The 11,147-nt window shown below is 40.9% G+C and overlaps 1 protein-coding gene across 3 annotated transcripts; it reads left to right on the plus strand.

Annotated features, from left to right (window-relative positions):
* Positions 6,440-11,134, plus strand: LOC110436924 (tubby-like F-box protein 12). 3 transcript variants are annotated; one of them, XM_021464640.1, is made up of 5 exons: positions 6,440-6,867; positions 7,687-8,118; positions 9,187-9,274; positions 9,838-9,970; positions 10,071-11,134. In XM_021464640.1, exons 2-5 carry the CDS (start codon positions 7,762-7,764, stop codon positions 10,837-10,839), a joined length of 1,347 nt encoding a protein of 448 aa, XP_021320315.1. In that variant the 5' UTR covers positions 6,440-6,867; positions 7,687-7,761; the 3' UTR covers positions 10,840-11,134. The 3 variants fall into 3 exon arrangements, with proteins under 3 accessions (XP_021320315.1, XP_021320314.1, XP_021320316.1); XM_021464639.1 differs by having other exon boundaries at positions 7,690-8,118; XM_021464641.1 differs by lacking the exons at positions 6,440-6,867; positions 7,687-8,118 and adding an exon at positions 8,128-8,826.

The following is an 11,147-nucleotide window of genomic DNA, read 5'->3' on the forward strand; positions in this document are numbered from 1 at the left end:
CGTGTAAATGTTACTGCAAAACAAAAGCAGCAATGATATGTGACGACTGTCCGTGACGGACGGAACCAACTCATGGTACTTACCTGTCTCTCTCTTCCTTATTCTTTCCTTGAGTTGCACTCCCGTAACGCTCGCGCTCCCATTTTCTGCAACACTCGCTCGCCCGTCGTGATGAACACCGTGCTCCGCCCGCCTTGCCCGTCCATCGCGCTCTCTCCCTCTCTCCCTCCCGCGACTTGCTACCCTACGCCCCCCGTGATCCGGCTCCCTCCGTCCCTTGCCCCTCTACGACCTCCATGCTACCCTGTGCTCGACGCTCGACACTGCTCCATCTGAGACGAGGAAGACTACAGCGGCTTTGATGAAGTAAAGATGATTCTTCTCTAGATCTGGATTTGAGGGGGTTCTGGCAAGCTCTGGGTTGCTATTATCTCCTCGTGTTGCAATAGGTGTTTTCAAATGTTTGAACAGATGATTTTCGAATGTTGCAATAAGATTTTTCGGTCGTTGTAACATATGTTTTTGCATTGTTGTAGCACTACTGCTTGAGATGTTGTAGTACCTTTTTTTCGATATTGCAGTACATATTTTTTTTATTGTTATAGTAAATATTTTTCAATGTAGAAGTACATGTTTTCAACGTTGCAGTACATATTTTATTATTGTTGTAATAGATATTTTTCGATGTTGAAATGCATATTTTTCCAATATTACAGTATATTTTTTTCGTTGTTGCATTAGATATTTTTCAATGTTAAAGTGTTACATCTTTTGGGACAGGGGCGCAGTGGGTGATGGGGACACGGCGGAGATGGTGGGAATGGAGCGCAACAACTATGAGGCTAGGCTAGATGCGGGAACGCAGCCGAGATGGATTTCAAGGCACGAGATGTGTCATATGTGTGGCCAGATACAGTCAGTCACTGGTGTGAGATGGTCGGGGGCTGCCGAACGCAATCGCTGATGCGCGATCTCTTTGAGTGCAAAAGGTATCCGATGCTCGTGGGTGTATGCGTCCAGAGAGGGGCCTAGCATCTAGACGTCCCGGCGCTAGCTCTACTGAAACAAAAGACAGCAACTAATGTGCCTAAGCGCTAGTGCCTTGTGGTTGCCGTCGGACGCTGTGATGTGAATTGTATTATACTATATAATAAGGCAGGCAATAAGCTAGAAATGGATTATTATTCAGGTCAAATCATCAGCCTGCACTACTTTTTAATGAAATATGGTGGTTAATTTGTTGCAGAGATTGTAGTATTAATTTGCTTAACTAGCGTTGCTGGTTGTACACGTACGGACGGACGTGTACGTGATGCGTGCGCTTCTATCATATCTAATTGACAACACCTATGGAGTACAATGAGATGATGGAGGCGCCAAGGTCCATGAGACCGTACCATGACTACAATAAACTTCTGCAACTGCAACCATAGATTTGCAAATATGCACTCTTATAAATAGATGAGTTTCTAATAACATAAATATATGGAGAGCATGGTATATGATCATTTATAGATGACTATTGACCTTTGGTTGTATAATCCCACCCTTGTGTGGCACCAGGATTATTTGTCCATGACCAAAATTTAGCTAGAATGCTGATATGTTTTGTATTGCACCCATGTCAAAATGTAAATCTAGGCATATAATAGGATTAATATTGTGTATGATGTTTGAACTTATCCGCACGACTTATTAGCCATTGTACAGTATTTTTCTCTCACAGTAAGTCAGTGAACAGTATCAGCAAAAGTCAAATTTCAGCGAAACGAATAGAGGATAATTGCAAAGATTAAGATGGTGCAAGAGGATTATACTTTGCAACCACGGGTTAACGACTATTTTTGTCGGAAGCTCGATTAATAGACATTTAATGTTAGAAATTTAGGCATTTTTATGTTAAAGTTGATAAAAAAACAATAGTAAAAGAGTGATGATAAATATGCACGTGTGTGATTTTACTATTATTCATATTAGCAGCAAATATGTTCATGAACAACAAACTAATCATAGTGGAAACAAGATTGAATTTAACAAATTTAAGAGTAGAGATGTACCCAGCGGAGGGATCCATGCTCAAAAGCATCGATGGCTCTATTCCCACTCATGGTGAGTTGCTCAAAGTCTCAGACCACAGTTCGTGTAGGAAGATGTACATAGTGCCACCCCTTGAATGTCCACTAGAAAGTAGAAGACATTTTCGAAAAACCTGATCGTCCGCACACACCCGAGCAGGTGTCTCGATACGAACGCCAGTTCAAGAGGCCTGCTCTCCCAAAACTCGTATACACAGAGGATGGAACGGGGAGTACTCGGATGCAACTCGATAGGAGGAAAAAATGATGTTTGATGGGATGTGGGTACTCAGATACAACTTAACGGGAGGAAAATATGGCGGAAATTGAGAGATGAGAGGGAAGGTAATGTCAAAGACCTTGAACGCGAATTTTGCACCACACGGCTTGAGCTTGTGCACGACGTGTCACGCATTTAATACATCGGCTCAGTAACTTTAGCGCACGCACATGTGGTACGCCTTTAGCCTCTCTCAACTTCTCTGTAGGTGTACACGTGTGTAGCCTATTTAAGTTTAGTTAATAATCAGTCAAAATCCTATATGATACTAAATACCACAACATTTAATATGAGCCTAGAATTAATTGATTTGTTAAATAAAATATCAGTCTAAACCCATACAATATTCAACATTTTAATGATGACTCGTGTCCTATCTCCTTGTGCCATGTGGTAGCTCTTTGCTTTGCTAGCTTTGGCAGCTCAAGCGAGCACTTTGCCTTAGGGTATCTTTGGTGTAGCTCACACTGGTCGTTGTTGGCTATCCAAGCGTCTTGTTGCAGTCGTGAGAGATGTTGAGCTTCCATGGCATACAACGTTTGATATTAACTGTCAAATCTGTCAATTATTTAATAATATTTTTTTTCATAATAAATCAGCAAACAATACTCGGTGATGCCCATATCCTTTGTTTTTATTTTTCCTTTTTTTAAAAATTTATTTACAGAGGTGGATGTGGCCCTGCCTCTGTTATTCATGATTAACTGAGACCATGGCGGACGGGCAACTTATCGCTGAAAATATTTCGGCCGTATCTGTTAATACCTTCTATAGTACTGATGCTTGCCCTTGTTTCTAGCCCATTTTTGAAAAGAGAGATAAAAATGGCTTATCGCTACAGTGCACATAGGAGACAGAGCAAGCTCCACCAAACGATTTGTCTTGATGGATGGTAATGGTATACAAAAATTACACTTAGGTTGCAAACAATTGGGGAATGGAAATGAGTTAATTATAAAAAATTAAAACAAGAAATTTACGCACACACGATCTAGGGTGCAGGGTCAGAATAATACCTATGGAGGGATTCATAAGGATTACGCCTTCCTTGATTTATTTCTCTGTACTTCCAAACACTACTGTTAATTGTTGTCCCTTTTCTTTATTGTATATCCATAAAAAGCCCTTATCATTCTAACTTTCTCCTAAGTCCAATCATCTTAGCTAGGGCCTTGTTTACTTCCACCCAAAACCCCAATATTTTTCAAGATTCCCCGTCACATCGAATCTTTACACGCATACATGGAATATTAAATATAGACAAAAATAAAAACTAATTACACAGTTTGGTTGGAATTGACGAGACGAATCTTTTGAGCCTAGTTAGTCTATGGTTAGACAATAATTACCACAAACAAACAAAAATGCTATAGTGTCGTAAAATTTTTTTCTTCGAGAACTAAACAAGGCCTAGGTCTGATTTAAGTTTTCTTTTAAAAAAATATCAATATTTGTGATTTTTTTTTGACGAAAACAGTAGAGAAAACACTGGAACTTTATTAAACCAACAAAAGAGTGGGAAACAGGGGACCAGTTAGCTGGAGGCTAACCAGAGCTTACCTAGGGCCTTGTTTAGTTTAAAAATATTTTGCAAAATCGACACTGTAGCTCTTTCGTTTGTATTTGATAAATATTGTCCAATCACAGACTAACTAGGATCAAAAGATTCGTCTCGTCAATTTTGACCAAACTGTGCAATTAGTTTTTATTTTTGTCTATATTTAATACTTCATGCATGTGTCTAAAGATTCGATGTGACGGGGAATCTGAAAAATTTTGCAAAATATTTTGGAACTAAACAAGGCCTAGGTACAAACTAAGGGGACCTTGGGGCAAACAGAAAAAGAAACAAAAATTACAAAGATGCAGTCCAATTCATGATTACAGGGTGTATCTGGCGGCAGGCAATACAAGTGAAGTTTAATTTCAATTGTGAAAATAATCTTCCACGACACAATGGGTGGTACTTCTGTTGCACTATCATCTGGAACATGTCCCGATCCGTCCACTGCCAAGTCCGGACCACCGAGTAACAGCAGCAGAGCATTCAAAAAAGAGATGCAAAGACGTCTCTTGTACATTTTCTTGGCACATCGTGTCAACGGGGAATTCCCCGTCGGAGGTTACTGCCCCAAACCCGTCTCCGCGGGGGCAAATTCTTCCCCATCCCCATCCCCGTGAAGGGTCACGGGGAGAACTTCTGCCTCATCCCTGTCCCCGCTCGGGGATTAAATCCCCGCGGGGATCCCCGTCCCCGCATCAATTATATAAACAACAGCAAATCACTTACATAAACAGCAGCAAATATCCAATAATTCACATGCAAATAACAGCCATTTGTCCATAATTGCCTACGGCATAGTTCATAACAACACAGAAACAATCACATTGTTCATACATTCATCACAAGTGATTCATCAACTAGAAATAGCAACTAAGAATCCAAACATCGAGCATAGGTTTATTATTATCGGGTCTCCACGGGGATCGGGGACGGGGGAGGCACACCAGACCCGCCCCCGCGAAACCCGACGGGGACAAATTTTGCCCCATTTAACTCCCCGTGGGGAGAGATTTTACCCCAAACCCATCACCAAATAGGGGAATTCCCCGCGGGGAATCGGGGATCGGTTCCCCATTGACATTTTGACACAGGAGATCCATGAAATCAATTCCAACAGCTTGTAATAATTACTCCTATTTAGAATATCAACCCAAACATGAACCATGATATGCACTCTCAAGTAGTCAAGTCAAAGTCACACCTATGTATGGCAGTTGTAGTCAGGACAAAAATAGTTTAGCAATGTTAAGAAAACAATGGCCATACAAATAATTAGATATGTAAGCTACGAACAGGGATGAAAACGGTACGGATATTTTCTGACCGTATTCGAGACCGAATTCGTTTAGAGGAGTTTAGATCTGTCCGTATTCGAGTCCGAATATTCAACATCCGATACCGTATCCGTATCCGAATACTTAAATCGTATATTTGTGATGTCGACATCCAATCACATCTTATCCGACATGGTTGATATTATCCGTATTCGAATCCGAATCCGACCAAAAATATGAAAACAAATATGATATCAGTGATATCCGTCCGTATCCGATCCGTTTTCATCCCTAGCTACGAATCCATAAAAAGACTTGAATTTTGATGATGTCAGCCGCAAAAATTTAACGCGTTTGCCTTCCTATCGGTGACTTCTCGCTAAAATTTGGTTGATGTTAATTTACGGTGAAAGAAAAATATTGTTCCTTAGTTGAAAAATAATACCAAAATAGAGCTTAAAAAACAGGATATAGTTTTTTTTTGAAGTGCTTATAAGAATAGAGTTTACCTATGATTCGTAGAGTGAGTGTGCGTCCATGTTTTGAACATCTACGTCTATAGCGTGTAATTTGTAAAAAAAAAAAACAATTAACATTCTACCGGAACCAAAGTGAAAATGATAATTTGGAAAACCCACTTAGAGAGTGGAACAAAGAAAAAAAAATCCAAATGTCCTAATAATACAGCCATTTAAAAGCATTTATGTAAACATCATTGGTAACTGGATGGAGCAAGTAAAAGCAGGAAGGTTCAAAATATTATTGTGTCTAGTATCAAGGTGTCCCAACAGCTAGCTATTTAGCTAGTTATTATGACATCGATAGTGAAAAAAATAAGAGAAAGAGTAGTTATTAGCGACAAACAAATAGGTGATTTATTTTACGTAGTAAAAAAATCTATGAGACGAACATAAAATCTAATAGTATATAAAAGTTAAGAATATATAAAATAGTCTTTGCTTTTTATCTCTTATCTCCACCGTTGCGGACGTATAATGGGGTGTTTGGTGAGGTTGTTAAAGTTTAACAATTGTAGTATTTTCATTTTATTTGACAATTAATGTCTAATCATGAAGCTCAAATAATTGGTCTCGTAAAATATTTTCTGTGTTTTTAATTTTATAAATAATCTATATTTAATATTTCATATATATGTCAAACATTCGATTTGACGGATGGTAAATTTTACTGCACTCAATCAAACAGGTCCTAAATCACTGCTATTGTGCTGAATGCTGATGTACTATCTTTCATTCTTAATCACGTGTCTGTTTCGGGAAGTCCCAACAACACTGTTCCTGAATTCCTCCCGCGTTCCTCATTTCCCCTTTCATATCCTACTATCCCTGTGCTCCCCTCCTCTCCCTCACCCCATTTGTGTTGTGATCTGTCCAATCTCCCCCTCCTCTTCTTCCCCGCACCAGATCGAAGCTACCCCCGTTCCTCTGCGATTTGGGATCGTCCTGTATCCTTCCTGTTGCTCAAAAGCTCGCTCCTTTGATTTCCAAGGCTGAAAGGCGACAAATCCGACGGGAATTGGAGCACTGAGCTTTCAATCCAGGAGCAAAACTTTTGCTCATCTCTCAGCATCTTCTCTGCGTGTGAAAAGTCGGATCTTTTTCACAGATTCGGTTTAAAATTACCAAGCAGGTCGACGACCGCGGTGTCCATAAGGTAAGATTCATGTCCCTTCTTCTTATTCGTATTTGGAGTTGCGAATTTTTCATGTGATTTTAGTAATTGGAGTTGCCCGCTCAGGAATTCCTAGTTCGGTTCCGGTGCCTTCCTCTCGCCTTACGTTTCTTGCCTTGTCACACCTCAGCTCGAGCTGCTTAATGCTAACAATATATATGTTCTTTGCTAACTCCTGCGGAAATAAATAAAATTGTTTCCTTTATTTTTCTTTTTCCATTTCTCCAACTGGGAAGAAAGTCTTTAATGCTTAATTCCAAGTAGAAGTCTTTGAATGTGCTGAAATAATGTCAAATTCTGCTCTGCGCCTGCAATAAAGGGGGTCAAAATTTTGCATCCTGCGCAATGAATCAGTTAGGCCTTAAATTAATGTTGTGTTCCGTCGTCCTTTCCCCATCAGAGGGGATGGGGTTGGTTGCCCATGTTGCCATCATCTTGTGCTAAGTGTGAATCAAGAACTGGTTATTGACTTTATAGATGCTGTTAGACTATTCACTATTAAAGTGGAAATTGTATTCTCTACGATGGGCTTGACTTAGATATGCTCTAATCCTCTAATAGTCTTCCTTAGTGGTTGCTTAGTTTGTAGTCCATGCTATTCTTCCTGTTTGGTTGAATACTTTTCTTTCAGCATGATGCTGACATGGTTTATAAACCAAAGAAGGCTGTGGCTGATAGAAAAGATAAGGCACGGCCACGATATCGTGTTGGCAGTGCTTTTTGATTTGTTTCTTCTAGCGTACTGTATAAGGCCAGGAGTTACTAATGCTATGTCATTTGCATACTCTGTTCTGTTGCTAGCAGACTTGCTTTGAAGATCTTGATCACCACAAGAGAATTCGTGGATTTCTGGTTATTGTACCTTTTCTACTGGACATGTCCTTTCGCAGCATAGTCCGTGATGTTAGCGAAAGCTTTGGTAGCTTATCAAGACGGAGCTTTGAGGTCAGGATTTCCGGTTTGCCTGGTCTGTCTGGTCATCATAGAGGGAAATCTGTTGGATCTCTGAGCGACAGACCTGTAGTAGTTGATCAAAGCAGGTGGGTTGGTCTTCCTCCTGAATTGCTTCGAGATGTAATGAAAAGGCTTGAGGAAGGGGAGAGCAATTGGCCATCCCGAAAAAATGTTGTTGCCTGTGCAGCAGTCTGCGGAACATGGAGAGAGATATGCAAGGATATAGTGCTGAGTCCGGAGTTTTGTGGGAAGCTCACTTTTCCAGTATCACTTAAACAGGTAACGATTCAATTCAGTTAGCAGGGGTGGAAAGTTGCAGACCGCTGTTATTGAATATCGATTTTGCAGCTACTATTCTTGTGTTACTCAATTATTTATACTCTCAAACAGTTGGAATAAATAAACGATTGTGCTGCCCAAAGTATTAGGAACCGATATACTCCTGTTTGCATATACCTGATATTATTGACCACTTTATGTGTTTACAAAATACTTGTCAGTACATACTTCTCCATGCATAGTTTCCCATTTTTTCTTAATGAAAAATCACCTCACCCAAGCCCCAATTCTCCAAGCGGTTAGCCCAGGAGAAATCATTTAATCTTGTCATGTGGGGCAGCTGGGGGTGACATGGGGACCGCGTCCAGCCGGGGGCTGCATGGTGACCGCGTCCAGCCGAGGGATTAGTGGCAGCAAAAGGCTGTCCTCAATTTGGGCTGCATGGTGACCTCGTCCAGCCGGGGATTAGTGGCAGCAAAAATCTGTCCTCAATTTGAGGAGTCTTTACAATCTCAGTTGACTCGAGGCTGAGCGCGTATTTATACCTTGTACTAGGAACAGTTGGAAATCGAGCAATAATCATACAATTCTACTTCCAGCCTCAACATAGGGTGCAGAGGGGAAACACCTCGCCCCAAACAATCCAATTCCCCCAAATACTCTAGTCTCCCTCCGCGCCAGCTTTGCCCAGCCACCTTCTTGGCAATGGTTATCCCTATCCCCAAATGAATTAAGTTCATAGCAATCTAGTTAGGTTTTTTGTGGGTCTATTGGTCAAGTGGAAAATAGGAATAAATGGTTGTTGCAATCTTGTTTTTTGAGGCATCACTCAGATGTCAAGGTGCGAACCCAACACCAGAAGATCTTAGTCGGCTAGTTGCTAGGTGTGCGCCCAACACCATGGGATGCCACAACACCTCAAAAACCATGGTTACAATGTTCATCAAGTACTGACTTGTAGCAATTTTGTCTCTTGCAATTGAGAAGTAGAGATCAGTTTCTGCAGTATAATATATATGTCCACCAACAAATGTTTGCACCCATCTAACTTTGTTTTTTCATGTGTAGCCGGGACCAAGAAGTGGAATGATCCAGTGTTTTATAAAAAGGGACAAATCAACGTCAACTTATTATCTTTACCTATGTCTTAGCCCTGGTAAGTATAAAGCATGCACTCTGTTTTTCTCATTAATATCCTTCTGAACGATCCCATGTAAATTTTGAAGTTTGTCATAAAACTGCAAAGTATATTGTATTGTCAGCTTTATATGAATAGGGAAAAATGTTTAAGTTAATTCCATAGCTATGCCTTTGCTCTAGTGATTTTCCAAATCAGATTTGGTTGAGAACCAAATGTGTTGCTTCCTATGGCTTTTGGAGTATGTTTCAGTCCTTTCAAATTCAGGAATATTAGATATGAACAAAGTGACCTAGAAATAGAGCAGTACCAGATTTTGTTTCCCACTACCCCTTGTAACAAGAGGAGTTTTTGGAATGCAAAAGATTTAATTGATACTAGAAAAACTTTTAATGTTGTGTGCCATGATCCATGCAAATATACAGTTTCTTGTTCTATTAGTGCTTTGTCTCAGTGATCTAACATTGATGGTGATAGTAAATTAAAGAAGGATTAGACTTACTCTTTGATACCCTTAGTGAGATCGGATAAACTGTTATCACAAATAACTTTGCTTAATGCTTTGATGGTTTGGGTTTTAGCTGTCCTCAGCGAGGATGGGAAATTTCTGCTAGCAGCTAAGAGGAATCGCCGTACGACATATACTGAGTACATCATTTCTGTGGATCGTAAAAATATATCACGGTCAAGTAATGGCTATGTTGGAAAAATGAGGTGAAGTATCTTACTTGACTACACTTTCTATCTAACCTCAAATTATTTGTGAGTTATGGGCGGTGTTTTCTATTTGGGCCTGACATTGTTGTGTCAACAGGTCAAATTTTCTTGGCACTAAATTCGTCGTGTATGACACTCAAACACCACACAATGCTGGGAGCCTTCTCTCGTGTGAGCGTGGGAGCCGCAGAATCTCCTCTAGGAGGGTTTCCCCCAAAGTACCGACTGCTAGCTACCCCATTGCCCGGGTGAACTATGAGCTAAACCTTCTTGGCACAAGGGGGCCTAGGCGTATGAATTGCACGATGCATTCCATCCCAGCCTCAGCGCTGGACCCTGAAGGCATGGTGCCTGGCCAACCCAAGCAGCTCTTCATCCCTGGCTCATCTTCCTTTGGAGAATCCTTTCGCAGTGCAAACACCTCTTCCAGCTCAAGGTTCTCGGTTACAGACCGCTCCTTGGACTTCAGCTCCTCGCGCTTCTCAGAGATAAGTGGATTGGCTCAGCAAGATGAGGGCAGTGGCCAGGCTAAGGAGAGGCCTTTGGCTCTCCGCAATAAGGAGCCAAGGTGGCATGAGCAACTGCAGTGTTGGTGCCTCAACTTCCGTGGTCGGGTGACCGTGGCTTCTGTGAAGAACTTCCAGTTGATAGCTGCACCACAACTAGATTCTGAATCGTCGCAGCAAGCTCAGCAGCAAGCCCAGCCTTCGAATTCATCTTCAGTACTGGATCATGACAAAGTGATCCTGCAGTTTGGTAAGGTTGCCAAGGACATGTTCACGATGGACTACCGATACCCGCTCTCGGCATTCCAGGCCTTCACCATCTGTTTGACCAGCTTCGACAGCAAGCTGGCTTGTGAATAGATTATACATACATAAAGAACAGGGATGCATGTAGATTGTATCTCTGTGCAATAAGTATTTATAGTGTGCGTGCTGTAGTAGTTTATTGCCGTGTTTATTCAGTCCTTTGTTCGCTTTAGTGTGACTTGTCAAAGGTTCAAAGCTAAGAATCGGCAGTAGTTATGAGCTGCAGTTGTTTATTACACTTTCATGTCTGTAACTTGGTAACGTAAAATGTTCAGATATTAAGTTTCAATACCTTTTCAGCCTTTAAATATGTTTCTTTTACCATCAATAAATCATGTAACTAACAATATGTAGCTTCACAG

This window comes from Sorghum bicolor, chromosome 7, assembly GCF_000003195.3.
Source record: "Sorghum bicolor cultivar BTx623 chromosome 7, Sorghum_bicolor_NCBIv3, whole genome shotgun sequence".
Classification (NCBI taxonomy): domain Eukaryota; kingdom Viridiplantae; phylum Streptophyta; class Magnoliopsida; order Poales; family Poaceae; genus Sorghum; species Sorghum bicolor.